Source organism: Pseudopipra pipra, chromosome 14 (genome assembly GCF_036250125.1).
Source record: "Pseudopipra pipra isolate bDixPip1 chromosome 14, bDixPip1.hap1, whole genome shotgun sequence".
NCBI lineage: Eukaryota > Metazoa > Chordata > Aves > Passeriformes > Pipridae > Pseudopipra > Pseudopipra pipra.
This window is the reverse complement of record NC_087562.1, coordinates 20,529,752-20,554,312: the sequence shown is the minus strand read 5'-3', so window position 1 is coordinate 20,554,312 and position 24,561 is coordinate 20,529,752. Positions and strand designations below refer to the sequence as shown.

Genomic DNA, 24,561 nt, shown 5'->3' with positions numbered 1-24,561 from the left:
AAACCCAAAGCGAATTCGTTCGCTGAAAATGACCCTCCAAACTCTGCTGGCAAAGAGCTGAGAACTTGGAGTGGTGAAAGGCACAGCGTGGGGCCACTGCAGACTCCTTTCAGACACTGCAAGTCTCAGAGGAGAGCTTTGTGCAGACACACGGGGTGACTGCTGCGTCCTGCACCCCAAGACAGGAGGATCTGTTCCTGCACAACACCTGCAGGGGCTTTTGTTTTAACTTCCTCCTATTTCTCTGCAATGATTCCCTGAAGTTCCTGTGGTCTGAACAGAGAAGTAAACAACACTTGCTTTTTTAAAGTGTCTTTTACATCCATGCTGTAAATATGAAAACGGGAAAGGAAGCAAACCAGCTTATCCCAGCACTGCTGAGGGGCAGGTACATGTTCCAGTATTTTGGACTGATTTGGTTTAATGCACAAGAGAGACCTCAAGAAATGGAGCTTCTTCCTTCATTAACAGAGAAGTCCACATTATGCCTCCCTGCTAATATAACAGTTATATGACATGGTCCAGTAGTTCAAAAAATGAAGTGTAGGGTTAGGAATCTTTGTAATCTAATCCTGAGCTTAAAAATGTCTCACTTTGCAACACAAAGCAAATAATGCAGACACTAAAGCTCCATATTACTAGCAAAAAATGTGTAACTAATGCTTCTTTATTCATATGTGCTGCAATAACCCAGCAGTTACTGCTTTTTCAAGCTTTGCATATGTCTGATACTACACAAACGTAGGTACTATAGAAAATGGGAGCAAGGATCTTGTTCTTACTTTGTGGGAACTTTGGTGGGTTGTCATTGACATCTGTAAGTGTAATTGTCACTTTGGTTGTCCCTGAGAGGCCTCCCATGTGTCCTCCCATGTCTTTCGCCTGTATTACAACGTGATATTCTTCCTTGGCTTCTCTGTCCATATTGGGAAGGGCAGTTCGGATAATTCCTGGAAATACAGAGAAAGTGTGGCACATACAAAGTTTCACAGGTTCGCATTATGAAAAACTGGATGCTGCATAAAACACAGTAATATTTGCAGTGATGGTGCAGATTTTGTTTTCCCTACACTGTGCGTTTTGCTGTGTAAGGAAAGTAGCCCAAATATTTGACACAAGACAACCCTGGAGAATAACAGTTCAGCACAGAAACAGGCATTTCTGTCACACCATATCATACCCCAAAGAAATAGTAGATATACCCAGCTGTACTGCCTCAGTCAATACATTTAGTTCATTTTGAGGCATTCTGGTTATGAGGTCCAATAAACTACTCAATAATACCTGTTTGAGCTTCCACCGAGAAGTACGGCTGACCTTCCAGAATGCTGTAAACCAGTTTGGCACTGTTCCCATAGGTAGGATCATCAGCGTCTGAAGCTGTTACCTGAATAACTGATGTACCTAAAAAGGGAAAGCAAACACAAGAGGAATCCAGTCAGAAGCAAACCTGTCTGTAAGAACCGTGCAGAGATGCTTTCAGTCATTCAGCATAACTATAGCTGAACTTTTTTATTTCCACATTTGGGAAATGAAAAAGAAAATTTCTTGACAGTTTCTATATGACAAAATAGACTAATAAAATACAAAAAGATTTGTCACCAGCTGTGATGTGGATTAATGTTCTAAACAGTGAAGATATAAAAGCCAGCAGTCGCTCTGTACCATTACGGTTTTTTCGTCAGTAGTTTTAAGCCTTATATTGCTTTTGTCATTAGAGAGCCAAACAATAGAGTTTTCTTTTTTCATTTTTTCTCAGTAAGTTTTCAGAGAAATCATTCCTGTAGAAATCTCTGAGACAAACACAAGCTCAAAGAGGAGATGAAAATGGAATAGAGAGTGTGGCAGTAACTCGTTAGCTTTATTACACAGCTCTGCTAGAGGAATGATCTTGATGTTTACCCCAGAGGATTCACACCCCATAAATTCCAGGGGGCTCTCATGCTCCTTCCTAGGAGGAGATAGTCCTGTTCTAGGAACCATCCAGAGACACTTCAAGTCTGACAGTTGGGAGCTGTGCAGGCTTTGATTTGGTCAGCAAATCAGAGACATTGACTGAGTCACTGGCTGAGTATGAAGTAAATTTTACTTCCCAAAATTCTTGACAATAAGAATTAAATAAAGTCAAGACATACTGACAAAGCAACACCTTCTCTAAGGCCAGGAGCTGCAGTGCATTTCTGAGTACTCACCTACATTTGATCTCTCTGGCACATTGGCATGGTAGTTTTCATGAAGAAACTCAGGCGGGTTGTCATTTATATCTTGCACTTTGACAATGAATTCCGAGGGTGGTTCCAAAGGTCTGTTGGTGTTCCTGTCCACAGCCTGTGCCGTGAGGGTGTACTGAGCTCTCTCCTCCCGGTCCAGTGTCTTTGTTGCATGGATGTTCCCTGATTTGTCATCAATAACAAAAATGATTCCTGCTCCTTCACCTGAGAGAATGTATTTAATGTTTCCATCTCCAGAATCAATATCTGAGTGAAGCTACAAAATGAGAAACAGACATACCTTAACAAGGTACCACATTTCATGGATGAGCTTACGAAACAAAAAAGTTCAGGAAAATACTATAATTTCAGAGTTTTTAAAAACCTTGTCTTACACCAGGCAATAATCCACACTCGGGCACATAGTGTGACCTCATCTACCCTGCACTCAGGGCAGCTGCCAGCCCAGACCTGCATCCTGCCACACACAGGCTGTTGCTGAGACCCAAGCCTTCAGATTTAAGATTTAAAGAAGAGAATACACGAGAAGATAATTATGGCAGGTTCTTTATTCAAACCCAGTTGGAAGGGTCATTTTTAAAAGCATTTTTGTGCACTTCATACAAATCATATTCTACTGGGTTGCATTTAAAAAGCTGTTAAGTGATAAATGGGATGCAACCAGTGAGCTCAGCAGTGTGCCCAGGTGGGCAAAGGGATCCTGGCTTGTATCAAGAATAGTGTGACCAAGGAAGTGATTGTCCCCTGTACTGGGCACTGCTGAGGCCCCTCAAGTTCTGTGCCCAGTTCTGAGCCCTCACAGCAAGAAAGGCATTGAGGGGCTGGAGCGTGTGCAGGGAAGGGAACGGAGCTGGGAAGGGGCTGGAGCAGCAGGAGCAGCTGAGGGAGCTGGGGGGGCTCAGCCTGGAGAAAAGGAGGCTCAGGGGGGACCTTCTGGCTCTGCAACCCCCTGACAGGAGGGGGGAGCCGGGGGGGGGGTCGGGCTCTGCTCCCAGGGAACAAGGGACAGAAGGAGAGGGAACAGCCTCCAGCTGTGCCAGGGGAGGGTCAGGTTGGACATCAGGAGGAATTTCTTGCTGGAAAGGGTGGTCAGGCCTTGGCAAGGGCTGCCCAGGGAGGTTTGGAGTCCCCAGCCCTGGAGGTGTCCCAGGAAGGCCTGGCCGTGGCACCGAGTGCTCTGGGCTGGGGGACAAGGTGGGGATGGGGCACAGGGGGGATCCATGGGCTGGGAGGGCTTTTCTGACATTAATGATTCTCTGATTCTGTGATTGCCCAACTGGAGTGATTGCCAACTAATTACACCCTCTTTAATACAAAAGAAGAAACAAATGCTTACTAAACACTCTTACTTCTGCAACCAGTGCACACTTCACTTTGATGGATGAGGGAAACATTGAGCCAAATTACAGATTTATTGATTTTATATTGACATCCACAAATTACTAACACTAACCACCTTTTAAACCGGGCTGTCAGAATGGTATTTGCTGACATTGGTCCTGTTTCCCCACTCTCTTTGTGCTGGTCTTAAGTCAACAGAGTTCTGCTGACTGTTTAAAAACTGCCAAATATGCTTGTTTATTTATCTATTTATATTCTGCTAGTGTTAGACAGTAGCAGAATAAAAAACTAGTCCGGGCTGTGTGCACATACACATGTGCACACAGATATCTCTCGCTCTATACACACCCCTCCATATGTTTGATTTTACTGATAAATTGAAAACGAAATGGTGAGAAGATACCTATTGGGCAGGACATTTTTACTGAGCTGCTGGGTTGGACATTACATTTTTAATTACTACTTTTAAAGTCCCAAGAATGATAACAGATATTCTTGGGACATATTGTTGCTCAAGTGCTTCTGTGGTTCTTGCTGGTTTGCCAAGTAACAGCTTTCACACCTTCATGCAAGGGCTGCTGAGTTCAGTGGAAATATTTGTATTGCCTTAGATGGTATTTTGCTTAACATCTACACTGAGCTCCAAGAAAGTGATTCTAGGTGAATAAGTAGCTGTTGAAGAAGCAGCTAAAACAACACAAAGGTAAGAGCAAGAAGAAACAACGGCAAGAAAAAACTCAGCAACACACAAAATAAAAATATAAATGAATAATATTAATTGATGACAGAGAAGGAAATTCTTTCTTACCCTTCCCACTAGCACAGGATCTGGTCCTGTGTACTCTTCTATAACAAAGAACTGATTCCACACCCAGCCTCTCTTGGAACGGTGCAGGACTTGTCCCTCCTTGCCTTTCTCGTGGTGCCCGTGGAGCGATGGCCGGGACTGGTTCAGTGGCCCCGTGCTCAGGGCGTGGCTGTAGCACAACATGCCCAGGCAAAGCAGAGCAGCCTGTAAACAACTGTTCTCCTTCATTTTTGGTTATTTTGTAGGCACAGAAGTATCCAAGAATCTACTCCTTCCACCTTGGAACTCAAAAAGTTTGATGCTGCTGAAGTTTCACACAGACTGTTGTGCACATAGGATGCCACCACACATTAAACACATCACTTTAATGCTCTGCAGCTTCCCAACTTAATTCCTGAAAGAAAGCAAAATGGAGAAGATTGTCACTTCTTTATAGAAGTCTTTGAAGATGCAGTAATTTTTTTATTAAGTGAAATAAAATTAGGACTTCCTCGATAAATGTCAAGATAAGAAGACTAAAATAAACCAACAATTATGAAATACAGACTAATGAGCATATTTGGTGCTTTGTTACATGGAACTGCCACCTTGTAGAATCTCCTGACTGGTTTGGACAGTCACTGCCTGGAAGTTGAAAGATAGGGAATTATATTCTCTCATGATCCTTTCAAATGGATTTAGCCCAAGATGCAAGGTAACTATAGAAATACCTAATTTATGTCTAATTGCTCTTTGGAGCTTAGATATAAGCCTTAGATATAAGCTGCTAAGCCACAGGTCTGCATTTAAGGGAGAGACCAAGACTTATCAAGGATGCACTATTTCTACATGATCAACACATTTCCACGCTGAACGCAACACCCATGTTTTTCTAGGCAGGAGCAGTGGCTGACAGAGCTCCAAGGACCTACAGTTTGGATTTAGACCCTTGAAACACCTCTGAGGTTTAAGTCATCAAAGCAGAGAAGCAGCATTGATTGCCCAAATCAGTCTGCTGGCTTTGGGCTGGTGAAAGTAAGTGCCACAAACCAATAAAAACTTGATCAGATATTTTTGATAATGTAACAATTGATTTAGCTATTTATTTCTAGTACTATATTGATGTCTTCCTTTCTAATACTTCTTAAAACACTAGGTCAGAATTAATATTTGAAGGAGAAATTGCATAATAGAGTGAAACCTGAACTAAGGTCTAAACCTTCAGCAGCTCCCAATCCATCACAAAGGCCACTTTGACTAATCCCTGGGGTTTCCAATATATTCTTCTTGAATCTTTATAGAACAACCAATTTTACAAGCTCCCTATGATGTTTCTTTCAGTTTTCAGTGTAATTCACTTTGCTCTTCTGCAAAATACTAACAAAACATTTGATGTTATATTCATACAGGCGTATGTATAAACGTGCTACCATCAGCTTTAAAAAAGAACAATTTTTTAATGAGAAATAAGATCTTACACTTGGTATTTGCAGCAGGCAAAATGTGAATAGAGAGAAAAGCTTGAACCTACACTCCAATCTATAACTCCAGCAACAGAAAAACATCTCACTGGTACCAAACCCACTCATGTGGGGACGTCTATCTCACCTCCTGAGCAGTCGTGCCCTCCTGTCCACATCCCTTTGCACAGGTACATAAAAATACATTGGCAAAAAGGGGGGCAGAAGTAAGAGATTAAATATCTGGATTTATTTGCTCAAAAAAGATAAGTTCTTAATTTTATGTAATTGAAAACGGAAATAACCTCAATTACAAGTCCACAATGGCTCCAGCATAATGAATTCCATGAAATTCACCCAGAGCTGTGTGAACACACTCAGGCTTTCATAAGCATATTTACTAAGCGTATTCGTTGTATCCATTTAATTTTTTACTATTGTTATATGATGACGCATTACAGATTACTCATACCAGCATGGAAGACATGAAAAAGAAAACAATCTCTATTATTTTGCCCAGGAAAATGTTTTTATTTTCACATGATATATGTGTGTGCAGTTTGGAGCATTAGGTCTGTGAGTTTTATTTTGTATCTCCATTTTGTTGAGAGGTAAAAACAATTTAAGACTTAAAGGGCCTGAGAAACTGAGATTTCACCTATTTCGGAGGTGGCTTAAAGATGAAAAGTCTTTCAACACTAGATTATAGTGGCTTTCAATGATAATGGTTAATTCTGAGAGGAAAGGACACTCCTTTTTCCACCCAGATTTGCACAGAAAAAATGAAATTGAAGCCCTAGGTATGCAGCATTTACTTACCAAGCTTCCCCAGCATTGAACTTTATTAAACATAGTACATCTTTATAAACACAACCCATCAAATTCTCTGCTCATCCCACAGGTGTAGACTGAGTTACTCTGTCCTGTGCATAAATACCTCTTGTTTTACATCCTTGTGGAAATGTAATCTCCAGCACCTGAGGTAACCTCCTTTGGCCTCTTCATCTACAGAAATTTATTTATGTAACCAAATCCTGCACCTTAAGGCCAGGTCAGTCTGCTTCATAATTGCATCCAGCTAATCAGTGATGTTGCTATTTCAGACAAAGTTTGCTCTGGAGTGTCCTTCTAGTGAAACAGTCCTTAGTGCAAGGCCCAGTCCAGGTGATTACCCTGGGCAGGGACACTGCTACAGGGATCTGTACTACAGGGATCACTCGTGCAGCAGATAGAGGGGCTTGGGCTCCTGGAATGCTAAAAGGAGCCTACATGCTCCAGACAGAACTGGAATAGGAACATATTCCTGGACAGCTGTGCATTTTTAAACCTGATGTGAAAAACCCCTGTAGGTAAACTGCTTATGTTAATAGACTTTGGATGCATTTGAAAATTAAACTCACTGACAATCATTCACCATTAACATCCCATAATGATCTCAACTGTGCAAATAAGTAAACAAATACCCCCACTACTCCAAAAGTTCTCAATACTTTTATGTAAACCAGTAAACACTTTGTAAAGCTGCTTACCAATAATGGAAAAGCCAAGCTGATACATATGTGTTTAATATCAGCTATTCAAGTGCGAAGTGCTGGAAACAAACTGGTAATCCCAGATCCATGCCTAATATATTAATAAGGATTAAAGCAAAAATTATTTGCTATCTTTTGTTTTATCCTCTGCATGTACATGTATAGAAACATATCTTCAAGCTAAAGAAAACTATTATCTCTCATCCACTACTTCACAGAATCACAGACTGGTTTGGGTTGGAAGTGACCAGGGACACCTTCCACTAGCCCAGGTTGCTCCAAGCCCCTCCAAACTGGCCTTGGACACTTCCAGGGATCCAGGGGCAGCCACAGCTTCTCTGGGAAACCTGGGCCAGGGCCTCAACACCCTCACAGCCAAGAATTCCTTCCTCACATCCGATCTAACCCTGCCCTCTGTCCGTGGGAAACCATTCCCCCTATCCTGTCACTCCAGCCCTTGTCAATAGTCTCTCTCCATGTTTCTTGCAGGCCCCTTCAGGCCCTGCAAGGCAACAATCAGGTCACCCCAAAGCTTCTCTTCTCCAGGCTGAACAATCCCAACTCTCCCAACCTTTCCTCCCAGCAGAGCTGCTCCATCCCTCTGCTCATCTTGGTGCCTCCTCTGGATTTTGCTCCAGCAGCTCCATGTCCTTGCTGTGCTGTTCCCCAGGGCTGGAGCAGCTCTGCAGGGGGGTCTCACCTGAGGGGCAGAGGGGCAGAATCCCCCCCTGCCCTGCTGCCCACACTGGGGGATCAGCCCAGGGCACGGGGGGTTCTGGCTTCCAGCACACACCTCCAGGGCACGTCCAACTTGGGCTAAAAAAAAATCCCTAAGACTGTTTATAGTAAGTGCTTCTGTTTTGAGTTATAAAGTCAAAGGACTCTATTTTAGTAGCAATGCCGAGCTAGTTCTTTAGTAAGTGACCTACAGGACGTCAGGCTGCAATTCAAGCTGGAGCTGCAGGCAATAAGGTCTCCCTGGCCTCCTCATGCCCCTCCTGAAGGTCCTGCTCTGCTCACTCACGCTGTGTTGCCCCAGCAGGGAGCCCTCTGAGAGCCCTCTGACTCCCACAGCAGAAAAGCTGAGAGAATAAATCCACAGGTTCCACTGAAGTCTACGAAATTACTCAAATTCAAAACAGTTGCAGTTTGTCCTTTTATAAATTGCATTTTATTCTAAAAGTCAAGGTGCACAAGATGCTCTCAGGTTAGAGCTAAAATTTATAAAGCGGGTCGTTTTCTCTTGTGGAAAAATACCTCATAATCCTGCAAGCATGGAATAGAGATGTGAGGATGGCAATTGCTGCAGCTGTCTGGGCTGCTGCTTGAGTGAATGTCCCAAAATTCTGTGTGCAGCATTTGTAATCAGGCACTGCACAGATAGTGACCTGTCAGACTTATTTGCTGTGAATGTTTGTAATATTTTATTTAAAAAATCACAGCATTTACATGTCCTGAAAATTACTGTTATTTCTGCTCATAGATTATATTCCTCAACAACAGCAAACAAATCTCAATGGGCAGTTGACCCAGCTACAACATTGTGCTGGTTTGGGCTGGGATAGAGTTAATTTTCTTCCTGGTAGCTGGTCCAGTGCTGTGTTTTGGATTTAGTAAGAGAATAATGTTGATAACACACTGATGTTTTAGTTGTTCCTGACTAATGTTTATACTGAGTCAAGGACCTTTCAGCTTCTCATGTCCTCCCTCCAGGAGGCTGGAGGGGAAGCACAAAAAGCTGGGAGTGGACACAGTTGGACAACTGACCCAAACTGGCCAAAAGGACCTTCCAAATCATTACAACATCAGGCTCAGCACATAAACTGGGAACCACTGCTCAGGAACTGGCTGGGCATAAGTCTGTGACTGGTGAAAAATTGCATTGTGCACCGACTGTTTTGTACGTTCTAATTCTTTCATCCTTATTATCATTCTTTTCTTCCTTTTCTGTCCCTATAAAGCATCTTTATCTCAAGTGATGAGTTTTCTCACTTTTACTCTTCCAAGACTCTCCCCCATCCCAGGGGAGGAGCAGGGGAGTGAGCAAGTGCCTGTGTGGTGCTGAGTTGCTGGCTGGGGTTAATCCACAGCAGACATCCATTTGGAATTGCACAACACGTAATTTTGAAAATCCAAGTTTTCCTAAGAAATCTGTAAAAAAGCTGCTTCCCACTTCCTTAAGCATAGTGGATGCCAGGTTTCACGGAATCATAGAATAAGCTGAGTTGGATGGGACTCATTAGGACCATGGAGTCGAACTCCTGGCCCTGCACAGGCACCCCAACAATCCCACTGTGTTCCTGAGGGCATTGTCCAAACCCTCCTGGAGCTCTGGCAGCCTTGGGGCTGTGCCCACTGCCCTGGGGAGCCTGGGCAGTGCCCAACCAGCCTCTGGGGGAAGAACCTTTGGCTGAGATCCAACCTGAGCCTGCCCTGACACAGCTCCAGCCATTCCCTGGCTGCTGTCCCTGGTCCCCCCAGAGCAGAGCTCAGTCCCTGCCCCTCCTCTGCCCCTCATGAGAAGCTACAAACTATCCTTGCACTAAGATAGACTGTTCTCAAAAGGAAGAATTCCGTTAACATATTTTAATTGCATACAAACAAGTGTTGGCAGTTTTGGTATTGAATAATAGCTTTATCGAGGATAAAGGGAGAACAAGAGTTAACAAGATCCAGTTACTTCAGCGGGGCACAGGAGAGCAGTGAAATTCCCAAATGCTGCCCATGTAAGTTGATCAGTTGAGCTATCCAGGACTGAGAAATGTCCAAAAAAATCTAGTCCACACTCTGAAAAACAACATACACCATGGGATGCATACAGAAATGTTTGCATGGAAATAAAATATGTCCCTAAATCCTTGAGAGAACATGCTGTCTGGGCATTTCTAGATACACAAACAGTATGTCTGTGCTGTGTACTTGTAGTTATTACTTAGTCTTGGAAATGCAGAGCTCATAAGTTTCAATTTTAACATAAGAAAAGTCTGTTCTTCTACTCTCAGAGAATAATATCCACTGATATTCCTACTGGAAATACACTGTTCATGTAAGAATTCAATTAAGAACACATCTATCATAAACCTGAAAAATAATATATCCAAGTCCACACAGAAAACATACTCTAAAAAGTCAGTCTGCTCTACACAGCTTCACACTAATGTGAATGACTGCTCAGAGATGACTAACAGCAAAAACTAAAGAGCCAGCAAAGATTATTTTAATGACAAGACCAGTGGCGGAAGTGAAGTCTAGCCAATTTTAAATGCCTTTCATTATACTTACAGCAAAAATAATCCCACACGTTCCTGATGATTTCCTGCATGCTATTAAATGACCATATGCCAAGTTATAATAGACTAAACAATTTTTCTGATTTGTCTAGGCTGTAACTTCTGGATGATACATTAAAATAGCAATTGTTCTCAGGAATACACTTGGCAGAAAGCAGCCAAGACCACAGTGTAGCGATATAATAATGGATGATTATGTTTTGAAATGTGTTGCACAAGTATCAAGTAAATATAGCAAACTCCCAGTCCAAATGCGATTTTCGCTGCAATTAGAATTAACTGAGAAGATGAATGATTAATTTTACAGTAATTTTATCATCAGACAAAGAAATGAATAGTTTTTTAATGACATAATAAATATTGGATCATATTAGTTCTGGAGTTGAGAGTGTCTGAGTTTTGGGCAATCGGGGTCATGAAAATGAGCAGTTCCCATGGAAAGAAGGTAGGAATCATATTACCAGATCAAATAATCAGACGAGTCCCACTGAGCCCTTACTGGTAAATCTTTAGGGTATATCATGAATTTACCTGCTTTGGGAGTTTTTACTCAAACAGAATTATGTGGAAGAGCTTTGTGCACAACTATTCCATCACTTGTGTGCACTGATGAATGTGTGAGCAGTTCAGCCTGGCATGTATCTTCATACTCTTGTACATTGCTGCATTCAAACACCTGATGCCTACCTATTGTCAAGAAATTAATACGAAAATATTTTTGAAGGATATTAGTTCTTGGTGCAGAAAGCTATTCAGCCCTAACCACCCAGTTTCACACATCTTGGTAACCCAACAGTTGGGTTTGATTTGATTTTTCTCTGTATTAGAAAACATTGTTCTTTTCCTTGACTCACTTCAAGAAAATTATGCATAAAAAAGTAAACAAATAGCCTGTTCCCTTTGGTTTGTGAAACAAAATAAAACACCAGGGATCAGTACCTTGCACCTTTAGTTTAATTCTCCTGGTTACTTTTTGATTTTAAAATGTTCTGCATTATCAGACCAATCTTTGAATAGTTTTTAGCTTAGACTTCACATGGAAATAAGACCTCTCCTTTTATTTACATGAAATAATGTTATGCGACATATCAAGTCCTACATATGTAGTTTGCATGACACATGTAACAAAGTCCTGGAGAATGCCAAACTTTGAGATTCTAGGTACTCTAAAGACTTGAATTAGGATTATCTTGTTTTTCCACTGGAAATAGACTAAGACTGATTTGTCCTGGATAGAGCTACCCCTATGATATGCAGAATTAACAAAGGTGCGACACTGGTGTGTCATCATTCACAAGGTCTACATTAAATGGAATGAGCTGAACTGGAGGGTGAGACAATATCAGCTTTTTAACTTTCAGTGACCCCAGAAGGAAAGGGCTTTAAACGTGTTTCCAGTCAGGAAATCAGCCTGTTAGGAGATGGATTTTTGCTTCCTCACATGAACCCTTTCCCCCAGGACACAGAGTTTTGTTCATACACCAGCAGAGTTCCCTCTCCAAGTGCCAGGACATGGCCCTTACTCATCACATACAAAATAGGAAATTAAAAGCTGCAGGACTCCACACCCAGCACACTGACTTTAGGACTAACCCCAGAGACTGGTCATGGATCTGCTGGGAATCAAGCAGCAGGAGCACAGAGTGACGGGACAACTGACAGAGCAGCTTTAGATTGGATATGGGGAAGGTTGCCCAGAGAAGCTGTGGCTGCCCCATCCCTCGAAGTGTCCAAGGCCAGGTTGGATAGGGTTTGGAGCAAGCTGGTCTAGTGGAAGGTGTCCCTGCCCATGGCCAGGGTGGCACTGGATGGGCTTTAAGGTCCCTTCCCACCCAAATCATTCTGTTGTTTTATGATTAAAGGCCAATTTGCATTAGTCTCATGCAAAATGTTTTGCTTAAATGACAATTTCTGACACAGGAAAAGATTTTCCTGCTGTATATATAACTGGTAAATCTCATTTTTTTCCAATGTGTGATTCTAGAACAGACCACCAGCAACTAACTCCCTGTGGGCCCTTCTGTACCACTGAATCCCTCTTCTTGCTGAAACATATTCCAGGTCTCACTGGAGCCAACAGCAAATAACCCTCATCTGAATGCAAATTGATATGAAGTCTTCTGTGTCATTCACAAAATATAATTAGTCTTATGAGACAAAAGTATTTAGACTGGGAAAAGATATTTTTCATATTTAAAGATACTTGGGAAAAAAATTCTCTTAGTTATTCCTCTGAAGAAGAAGAACCTCACACTCCTCCAGTTCATGTTCTGCTGTTCTGCACAGGAGCATGATGCAATGGAAGGGATTAGAACCTGAAGTTGCAGTTCTGCAGAGTTAACTACATATATAACTTTATATAGAACTTTATATATGGTGTGCAAAAAGCCAAGACTCCAGAGGTATCCTACTACAGAGGGATTCTAGGTCATGGCAAGATTTGTATGTACTAAATACAGAAATAAAATCTTTACAGAACTGCTGATTTCCATCTTTACAAAAGAAGTTCCTTTAAAAATGCTAAGTAAGTTTTGTAGAATCCTATTCTGAGTCTGTAGAATCCTATGAAAGGAAATCTTAATCCTCTGCAATTTTAAATTATGTTTTATAGCACTATATTGGATTACTGAGATGTTTAAAGCCAATAATCCCCAGCTGCTTCAAAGAACAGTTTTTGAAATGTAGCCATGTTTTCCTGGAGCAGCTTTGGGACTCAGTATTACGAAACCATAGACAAACACAGAAAATGATGGCTCTTTGAAAACAGAAGTCATAGTGCGGGGAAGAGGAAGAAAAATAACCTCCTGAATGGTATGATGTGAAGTGTCTGAGTATCCAACTCTGAATTCATCATGGAAGGAAAGCACTTCCACCAAGCTTTGATTTACTTTGTACCCATTCGAGGAGAGTGAGGTTACCACTGGTGTACCTCATGCAAAGCAGGAGGGAGCAGGAAGACAACTTAGTATATTATGAAGTGAATGACACAGAAATAAGCCTGAAAGAGTGATATTAAATGGCTTGGGAAGTGAAAAATGGCTGTAAATAGAGTTTTACATTTATTTGCTGCCCTAGGGAGATCCACTTAAGATAAATGTGACAGAGGCTGACTGGTTTTAAGCATAAACTCTACAGCAAAACAACCAGCGTAAGAAAGGTAGTCTTATTAAGCAACATGGTGATTGATAGAGTCATTTCAAGTAATGACTAAGCTCTTGGTAGAGTTTATTTTAAATAGTAATTGTGTTCTTGTGCATCTCAGACAAACTGGAATTCTCCTAATTTCCTGTGTAGTCCAAGGCCAATACAGCTCCATCCTAGTCCATCCTTGTTTCAGTTCAGTTCAATGGAAGTGGCTATAAATGACCCCCTGAGGAGGAAATAAATGATAACTAAATTCCAGCTACTAATGGTGTACTTACATGCTAAGCCAACCCTGAATATTTTTTCCCTAAGAACGTATAAGTATGAATGTCTAAATAACACTTGTGCTGTGACTGACGGGCCTTTTGGTTTATGCCAGAAATGAGGCAGAAAGTCAAGATTAAAGAGTGAAAACCCATCAAAAACTAATGACTGCAGGCAGGTCCATTCAGCTACCAAATCAAGCCAGAAAGAACTGCACCAAGCAATCCACTTCTGCGGTGATCTCTAATCTCTTGCTGAAGGGCTGACAGACTCCACACAATCAGAAATCCAAAGTCAGTCTGTGGTACTGCACTCACAACCTCCTTTCTCGAGGCAGCTTCAGCAGTGCTGCTGAAATGCCAGACTGTTAAAGCATCCTGTGAGGGCTTTCTATGACCAGCGTGTTCCTCTATGAAACTTTCTACTTTGGATAAAATTCTCCAAGACTCCTCCATCCCCTGCTGCCCTTCGATTTGGTATCCCTCAATTAGGAGTTCCTGATAAAAGGCTTCCCCTGTGGAAGGACATGGAAACCACCCCAGCAGCACCCTAAGTCTACCAACCATTTTGACTCCCTGTTCAGAGTCTCAAATTACATTCTCTGGAACATTTATCTTTATAAAACCTGACAAGTTAGTGAATTACTGTGAGTCCCTTTTACAAATACATTTGCTAAAGAGAGAAAGGTGAGAGCTAAATTACTCATCAAAGAGCCTTCTTCTTTTCTCAGCTTTCTTGGAGCTGCAGAAGGAAGAGCTCAGATCTTTCAGTCGTGCACATGAAGGTTCTCTTTTTGATAGTTTGCTAAACTATTCTACTTTAGTGCAAATTTCTTCCATAAAGCCACTTTGAGAATTCTGAATGAAAAAGTGAATCAGTAATTAATTTTTGCCGAGGCAGAGACTGTAAAGAGACCTATTTTGGCTTGATAGCATGAGATAACAACACCAGGAATATTCTAACACATTCCTGAAACAGCCTCAATAGCACCAATAACAGAGACCATCACTGTTTAAATACCTGAGGGGAGGCTCCACCTGAAAAGACCAAATGTGCGGATTTATATTATTTGCAAACCATTAAATCATAAGATTATCATTCAAACAATAATTGCATAATTATCTTCTGAGATATCTTGTTGTAATTAGTCACCATAGAATATTTCCATTTAACCTAAAAAACAAATACACAAATGCAAAGAAAACACCACCTCCATTCCCACAACTTTCCCTTTGGCCTTCTGACCTGCTCTGAGCACAAATCAGAGGAATTATCTGTATTTTCAGTGTTTGAAAGCTATAAGGACTAAGACATAATTCCCAACATTATGTTACAAAACTAAAAATGCAGCAAGAGGTGTTAAAGTGATACAATTAGATGCTAAGCATATAAATAGCACAAAGACAGGCTCGTGTCAGCTTGCAATTAAAATTTGTTTTTCATTTAAATGATGCATTTTTAAAAAGGGCAAATTATTCAGGATATCTTTCATGGTTAGAACTTGCTTTGAGTTAAAGCTGTTCATCACATATTTCTAGCTGATCACATGAACACTAACACATCCCAGAGACTATAGCTTGGCACTATTTCTGACCTGTAATCACAGGAGATTGCAACAAAACATTTCATTTCTATTCTTCTGACAGAGTCACTAACAACAACAGTTTTAAGGCAGTGCCTTGCTACAGTTGGAAGGTTGTTTGCTATCAGGCTATCATCCAGAAGAGGCAAAATTGAAATACCTCGAACCAGTTCTTACATAAAAATTTCAGAAACTGATGTTCCACAGTGAGTTGGTCATGGAAAATTGGCCAAAAATGGGCATTTTAAAATTAGATTAGTATTATTTGTAGCTGAAGCTATGAATCAACTACAATCAGCTGTATTTTGGAAGAGCATTATGTGTCTGGAGGATATAAATACCTTTTGCCACCATTTCTTTGATGCCAAGGGCAAGTCTTGACCTTAAGAGTGCAATAATCAGGTCTTGTGAGATACATCTGCATCCAATCAGAGTTAACCAACCATAGATCACCAACCAGAGCTCTGCATTTCGGATCCCCAATGCCTTTTTTAGCCAACAGTGCAGTTATAAAAGTACTTGAGTATGAATGTCCAGTCAGGTACAGCTTTAACTTCCAAACCAATAACAGTTTTCTCCCTAACGAAGACCAGGGAAGTGTTACTTGAAAATGAGTTTGTGAAAAAGAAAGAGGAAAACAACCCAACATTTGGTAGAATAGCTGCACTGAGAACAGTTACATTTTTTTGACTGAATGACCTTAAAATGAGACAAGTAGAGGGGAAAGAATTTATATTCATAGCAGAAAAATAGATCCAAACCCCCATAATAACCCCCCATATATGTACATACACACACACACACATATACCTATATAAGACTGAAAGTTCCATTCAAAAGAACAGGATTAGGCATTTTTTCCCCACATTAAATATGCCCTTGCATTCAGCATATTTTTCTACCAAAATGTTCTTTTCAAAATGTTGCCAGGGTGATATCACTATTTCAATCCAACCAATTTCCTTTGAAGTCTCCCATAACAGTAATTAAATAAATTGCTCTTGGAGTAATTATGTTTTTTTCTGGAAAAGGAACTACTAGGTTAAAGAGAGATGAGAGAGTCTGTCACCAAACATAATCTTTCTAAATACATTGGTACTTGTTACATTTATTGGAAGAAGGATGGAACACTTAGAAACTTTGGACCTTTTTAGCTTTTTAAAAGGAAATGTCAACTTCACAGCTGAAATAAGAAACAAACTGAAATGACTGCTGACAGTCTTGAGAGTGCATAGAGAAGGAAAATGGAGGCTGTGTCAATAAAAAGCTTTTAAAGACCATGTATTAAGCCCAAGAGAGCCGGTGTGAGCTAGAAGCCCAAATTACAGTGTTAGAAGCAAGTAGCTGGTGGACAAGATGAAGGTGACTGAAAGCCCAAGACTAATGATCAAGTGTATTGTACAAAATGGAGCTCTCCATAAATACATCATGTTTGCAAGAGCATGAGGCGGTGGAGACTGGGTTACTGGAACTGAGAAGGGTCTGTGCATGGCAATGCATCAAATCAAATGCCTCCCATCTCTGGTTGTGCATTTTATCACACCTGACAGAGGGAAACAAGGCTTTCACAGTTCCAAGTCATTTCCAAATCTGTAACTTTATGTTTCATCTGTACTTTCCCTCTGGTTTCCAAGCCAGGATAAAATTGTTAGTTGCAGTGTGTTGAGTGTCCTATGAGTTTTGTTCAGGTTTTTTCCCAGATTTTGTTTTAACCTTGCTAAGGATTCCCCTATTATTTGTGGAAATTTGACATATACCTGAGAAGCAACCTGCAGCACCCAATGGTTTAACCTTCAGAACAGGCTGAGCAGACCCTGTGCCCTGTTCTTTGGTGCAGCCTGCTATCTCAGACTTCCCAGGATTCAAGTACTGACATTTGCTGGTTTTGTTCACATCACAAGGAATCTGGAGTTGTTCATTTAAAAGCATTTTCATTCAGCAGGTGTGTATCTTTGTGTATGATGCTGAACACTCCCATCCTCCTTTTCCTCTAAATCTCTTTAGTAAATAAGAAAAGGCTGCATAAGGGTAACCCATACGGATTAGTATCTGAATTTCTTTACGGAACCTTCACAATGTCACATCCAAGGGTAGTGACATAGCTAACCCTCTCTTTTCTCACCACTTTGAAGACTGAAAGACAGGGGTTTCAACTGCAAAACTTGCAGGAGGACAGTAAAAAACAGCTTCCTGGAAATCCAGTGGTCAGAGAGAATAAAGCACCAGACGGGCACCAGCTGGAGAAACTGGATCTGGGGATTCATCCAAGAACAGGGAACATCTTTCTGAACAGACAGACATATTTCTTGTTCCAATGTAATGGTTGACAGGGTAAACATTGCTATAAAAAACTTAACATGATCTTTATTTTCTAAAGCTCTTTGTGCAAATTTTGTGAACCCCTTCTGGCTCAAGCTTCAGTAAGTGAGCTTAGAATCAGACCCAAGGAATGGTAAATATATATTATAAGCAGGAAGAACCATTATGAAGGACACACACAGCCACATATACTGTGTTTGGAAACACAGCTTTAACTGAACCCAACTATAATACGTGACAGAAATGACTATATAAGAATAAGATTACTAAAATGAATGTTTACTAAATGCCTATTTCATAATGGGGTTTAAATAAATAGTGTAAAAAATAATTTTCCATGTGTTAACATGAACTTGTTAATATTTCAGAGTCTTGTAAGCCCAGGTGTTCCCATTGGCTGTGACTTGCCAGGGGCCATGTATGAGGCTGTCAGCACAGGCAGCAGGACCCATTTGGACCTTTAGACATCATCAGGACTTGTTTTGGCCTGCCTGGCCAAAACCTGGTTTTGGTTAACTTATTTGGCTGTAACAGGTTCTCTAAGGACCAGGAGGCTTTTGGTTTAGCTCAAGATGAGTGTGTGCTGTCACACAGTTGGTTTGTGCACATGTTGGAAACGAACAGATAAAAATAACAACCCACTTTTCCTTGTAGAACAAACTATCCATGACCCCCAAATAAAATGCAGCAGAGACAGGCATGGGATAATATGAGGAGATTTGAAAGTCCAGGTACAAGATGACAGTGGAGGTCTCCAGGCTGTAAACTGCTCACCAGGGGTCAGCTGCTGGCCACGGAACAGATACAGCCTTGGGAGCTGCACAGAGCCAGTCTTGGATAACACAGGGAACAAAGGGCATTATTCAATGTACAGAAAATACACCTTTCACAGCAAACCAGGAGGTAATGTGGAGCTACAGAGCAAGCAAGGGTATGGAACATGTTAGGAAACAAAAATCACTCTGGGTGGAGGAAGAAGGATCCATCCCTGTATTGTTCTGGAACACAAGGACCTTCCATCCCCATCCCCACCTCAAGACATATGCCTGAGAGGCAGCTGATGGGGAGTATAACACCAGAGAAAGGGAAGGTTGTGGGCATCACTGTTAACTGTACATAACTTGTATAAAAGCTCAACATAGTTGAACTAACAATTCTTTGATTAACTGTTAAAACTTTAGGTTAAAAGTACATTCTTAGCTTTTAACTTCTGTTCCTTCGGTCTAAATGATCTTGACAAGCTGTAGCATAATAAACTGATGGAGGATTCAAGAAATCTGGTCTGAAAGCTCAATGTAACACAGGCAAAGAAGTTCAGCTGCACTAAAGATAATATGCCAGCCATGTGTGAGCTCTGGTTAAAGGACACAGATCTTGCTGAAAGGAGAGAACGGCACGTGGGGAGCAGAAGGAACCTGGATAATGACTGGGCCAACAGAGCACCAGCTTCTGCTTAGGAGAGTAGTTTTGACAATTAGCAAAAAAGCCATTGCCATTCTATTCTTTGCTGGGAAGTTTTCCCACTTAAACAGTTAATTGATCTTTTTATTTGTTAAATATAAAGCAAATCAAATCTCTACAGACCTACAAGGAGAGAAGCAGCCATTCCATTTCTTGAATACACAACCATTGTGTTATTCTGTTGATCCTGTGAGCAGCAGAGCAGCAGCAACCAGTGGGTCACTGGATTTCCTGTGAGGCAGCACAACATGGTCTTTGTTGAGCTGTCCCTGGAGTGAGTCATTGTGACTCACTGAAAGGCTGTTCCCTGCGCTGGGACTGTTCTCTCCTGGGCCTGAGACCCGGCAGAGAGGGAGAGAGGGCACAAGTGGTACCTTTGGACCCGTAAACACAACACGGCAGTGAAGTCTGCAGTCAGTCCCCAGCCTTGGAGTGAACAGCTCATTAGTGAGGGCTCAATGTTTGTGTGAGCACATTCCCTGGAAAAATGCAGAGAAATACCCTCCCTCCAACACGCTGCAGCTCACACGTCGCCTGCAGTGTGAGCATGAAAACAGCTTGGGAGGTCAAGGAGAGTCTTTTGGTTGGTTGGTTATTTTTCTTTCAGTGCAGCCTCGGTTCACAAAATATAGCTTAGAGCATGAAACCAAGCCAAGAGAGCCAGGAGGCCTCTCTGAGTGGCTAGACTAGAGATTACATAATCTGCTTTCCTATTTTGGAGGGAGAAAAGGGAGAGTTGGAGGCCAGATGTCCAAGTTCTTTTGTAAAAGTAGGTATAAACCTGTAAAAGTACAGGGGATCAGACACCAGAACCAGGAATTTTCAGTACTTTAGGCTGCTGTTTCTGAAAGAAGATTGTGTTCATAAACAGAACCAGAAAATACCCTGAAGGGTCAGTCCTGCATTTGATTCCAAAAGTTATATTGGCTCAGACTTCCCCTTTTCTGGCCTCTCCTGTTATCCCATTGAATTCATTAGAAGGTTGTGGCTACTGGCCAAAAGAAACAGTTAATGCGTCCCAGAGCCCATATGCTTTGAAATATCTTCTGAGACAGGAATTTATAGCATTGATATAATAAAACTCAGATTTCGACAGTAAAGTGTAAGTCTGTGTGCTTGCCACACATACCAGAATTATACAGGAAATTTGAACCATGAAACCCTGAGGAAATTCAGAAAAATATGCAGCAACATCTAGAAAGAGGCCATTAGGACTTGGTTACACCTTTAAGAACAGCCTTAAGCAAGAGATAAATCACATATGGTGTTACACAGGTAGCAGAAGCAGACCTAAAAGAACTGCCATTGAATCACAAATACTTTGGCTTTGGCACACTCAGTATAGCAAACTTAGCCTGGTCTAGAACAGTTCCTACCTTAGATAAGATAGGATTTAGTCCTAACTCCATCCTCACTTTGCCCCTCCATGCCTCTGCCCTGCCCTGAGAAGGTTAGTTTTTGCTTTGATGTAGCTGTTTAGTCATCCTATTCTATTCTATTCTATTCTATTCTATTCTATTCTATTCTATTCTATTCTATTCTATTCTATTCTATTCTATTCTATTCTAATTCTAATTCTAATTCTAATTCTATTCTATTCTATTGTTTAGTCAATGATTATCCAACATGGGCTTTATATCCCAAAGAGTACATATTAATCTTCTGCAGGAATTACAAGTATTGCTTTTATAGACAAGAAACTGCACAGCTTTTCTCCTGTAAAGGGACAGAGGTAGTGACTTCACCCAAAACCTTGAAACAAACCTTCATTTATGAGACAAGGGAAACATTTTTATTCCACTACATGAATTCAGTGGGCTGCCACAGGCCAGTCATAATCTGTTATTGTTTCCCTACAACCTTGGACTATTAATTTTTCTTTTTAATGAACTGTCCAGTCTAGTTTAGCTATGGGAACTGTGATGGAGCTGCAATAGAAATGGTTTATGTCATGCCTTTGTCAAAAGGCTTTCCCCTAGAGCGGTAGAATGTAATTGAAAAGCCATTTTAAAATACAGTAACTGAGCGTTTGCAAATGCAGGTTGTCAGGAATAGAGGGGGGAAAACCATTGCATTATATTAGATTTTAGCAATCACAACTTGTGTGACTTTATTACTGTTTATACAGACGAGTAGAGTCTATAAATTGCATATGTAGCATGGTTATATCTCCAAGTATTCCTGAAAGATACTGAAGCAATTTACAAGAAGTTTTTCTTCAGCTGTGACTAAGAGTGCACGAATTGGCTTGGTTAAATACCTCAAAAGAATTAAATACACTAAATTTTGATTTATTTAATAGCATACAGAATATGTTCATTTTTGAAACAGCAAACTAACAATTGAGTAGAATTCAAGACAGTTTTTGTTGCATATGAAACTTGAATGACTGAGTACACAGCAATCAATTTTTGTATGTAATATAAATGTGCAAGACGCACTATTTAATTTCTCTTGTGTTTATTTTTTCTAGCCCTGGATGTGTGTATTTTTTTCTTGGAGACCCTATGGTGAATGTGTTAAATTTTCTATTACTATCATCATCATCATTATTGAAGCCCAAAGTGAGCAACTATACAGAGGATTTATAGTTTAGGTTGGCAAGTTTTCTTAATAATTTCTGATCAAAATTGTTTCTGGAAGACTTTGATTTAGCTTTTGGTTCACATTTCTCACCTTTAAAGTAATTATGGGCATTTTGTTAGAAATTAATTTTATCACAACACAGATCTCACAAGTATTTGAGGTTATTTTGACTCACAAGTGATTGGAGTTCTGGCGAGTTTTTTAGTCAATGTATCAACCTTTTAATGCTCCAGAGCAGAGCACACCCAGCCCAAACAGGGCTGGGATTTCCCAGAGAGCTGGGAAAATGCAGAGATGAGAGTTTGATGACTCAGTGGTTTCAGCATTTGAGCTGGACAAACCTTTTGCCACCAAGACCTGAATTTCAGTTCAGGTACAAGTTAATTACTTCCAAAAACAAATTACACATTTCAACGAAGTCAAGACTCTTTCAAGGCAATAGTACTTCATGGAAATAATTTTCTATTAAAAGCAGATAGGAAAATCTAAAATGACCATGTTAGGAGGTATTGAGACCAGAAGAGACAGGACTGTGAACATATTTCCCACTTGATGTCTTTGAAGTCTTTGTAATTTCTAACAAAATAATCATTCTTCTTTGGTATCTATTTGACCAGGATATCTGTTTTATAATTATTCTAACAATATGTCCAAAGGTGTTTTAGCTCAAGCAAGTCTTGAAGATCACCAAAGAGCAAAAGTAATAAATTCAGACTGCATCTTGTTACACAGACTGTGTGAAATGAGACTGTCTTACTCTTAACAGTTCACTCTCAGACCCTTCTTTAAGAACCACTTCAGGATTCGATTTACTTTGGAGTGTCATCTTACTAAAATCAAAGCTTTTGCCCTCATATATGAGCCTATTTCATTGAGATTACTAATATCCATCCTAAAAAACATGTAATAAGCTGATCCTGCAGGTACATGAGGTGTCTGCTCTGTGCTGTAGTTCTGCGGGCGGAAATCAACCTTCTTTCAGACAACACTGATTTTTATGGCCGGTAAGTGAACTTCAGTTTTTCTTCCTATATGGTGAACTCATCACAGCCTTCCAGTACCTGAAGGGGCTACAGAGAAGCTGGAGAGGGACTGTTCAGGAATTGCAGTGACAGGACAAAGGGGAACAGCTTCACACTGACAGAGAGAAATTCAAGGGAGATATATGGAAGGAATTCCTCCCTGTGAGGGTGGGGAGGCCCTGGCACAGATTGCCCAGAGAAGCTGTGGCTGCCCCATCCCTGGAAGTGTCCAAGGCCAGGTTGGAGGGGGTTTGGAGTCACCTGGGCTAGTGAAAGGGTGTCCCTGCCCATGGCAGGGGTGGAATGAGTTGAGCTTTAGGATCCCTTCCAACCCAAACCATTTCATGTTTCTATAAGACTGTTCTGTTTTGGGTCCTGCAGACCCTTCATTCATAAAGAATGCTTTCAGAGTAACATAACTGAAGGGAAATGTATCTGGTGTTGCCTACTACCAGTCTCTCTTGAACTTCTGTATAAAAAATCCAAGCTATACAGGAAGGAAACCTCTAGTCAGGATATTCCCACTTCCTGAGGCTACTGGCCTGTGTTCCAGCTCCCAGAGAGCTCAGCAGGGCCTTGCTGTCTGTCCTGCTGCTCCTTGTCCCAGAACAATAGCTAAACATGAATATTTTACCTTCTCAACTGTTTGATTATCCAGCTACTGTAACAGGAAATTTGCATTCCTGAACAGGCACAGCTGGGAGTAATTTAAGAAAGATCCTTCAAAAGAAGGGAGGAGAATTTAGGAAGCATATGGATGCACAGGTTTACATGATAATCAACAAAAGCAGCTCTCGTTCCTCCTCTTTTGCAGGGAGACACTTCACACCCCAAGCAGAGGGAACATCCCACAGTTACTCTGCAGGAAGCTTTCTTTCAGAAATTATTTACTTTAACCCTGATGTGTAAAAAAGTCTATGAGAAAAGACACAACAGGTTTGCAGATAAGGCATGAAAAAAACTGGAGTAGGGACCCAGATTGTTGAATTCACTTATCTCATACACTAGTGACAGGGATGGACCTTCATGTTTTCCTTTAAGCTTATCCATCACAGTCCTTTAATTTGTAAAAATTTAGTTTAGTTGGAAGTGTAGCTCCGAAGTAGAGCAGAAAGAGGCCTGAACTAAACCATGAACTGAGACATAAGAAAACGCCAAAAGAGGCAAACTGAAACAGTGGTGAGAAAATGCATGTAACTGTGCATGGAGCAGAGACCAGAGAACCTGAATGCAGAACTCATTTCAGGTATTTTTGCTGTCTTCCTGATACCCATAAATGAATTTGAAACTTAGTCAGGAAGCCTTCAAACCACACTCTCTTTAGAATTCTTCTGCTGAAAAGCTGTATCCGAACAAGAGCTGAGCACTGCTTGCAAAACGTGGCCTTTGTGTTCAGACAGGCTCAGAATCTTCCAAGCTGAGCTCTTCCTCAGGAGCCCAGGGGCTGCATGAACCTGGCTGCTGTTGGTGTCACTGTCACGTTCAGCCTCATTGCTGCCCATTAACGAGTCAGAGGTGCCGCAAACACAAACCTACAGAGCC

General features: G+C 41.0%; 1 protein-coding gene across 2 annotated transcripts in view; it reads right to left on the bottom strand.

The window, feature by feature from the left end:
• CDH11 (cadherin 11) overlaps positions 1 to 24,561 on the bottom strand; it is an 82,179-nt gene that overhangs the window by 15,535 nt on the left and 42,083 nt on the right. For both annotated transcript variants that reach the window (XM_064671357.1, XM_064671358.1), the window contains exons 3-6: positions 4,381 to 4,774; positions 2,193 to 2,487; positions 1,285 to 1,404; positions 783 to 950 (exon numbers count right to left, since the gene is read on the bottom strand). In XM_064671357.1, the coding sequence (XP_064527427.1) occupies positions 783 to 950; positions 1,285 to 1,404; positions 2,193 to 2,487; positions 4,381 to 4,608 (811 nt within the window). In that variant the 5' untranslated portion in view covers positions 4,609 to 4,774. The remainder of the gene's footprint in view (positions 1 to 782; positions 951 to 1,284; positions 1,405 to 2,192; positions 2,488 to 4,380; positions 4,775 to 24,561) is intronic.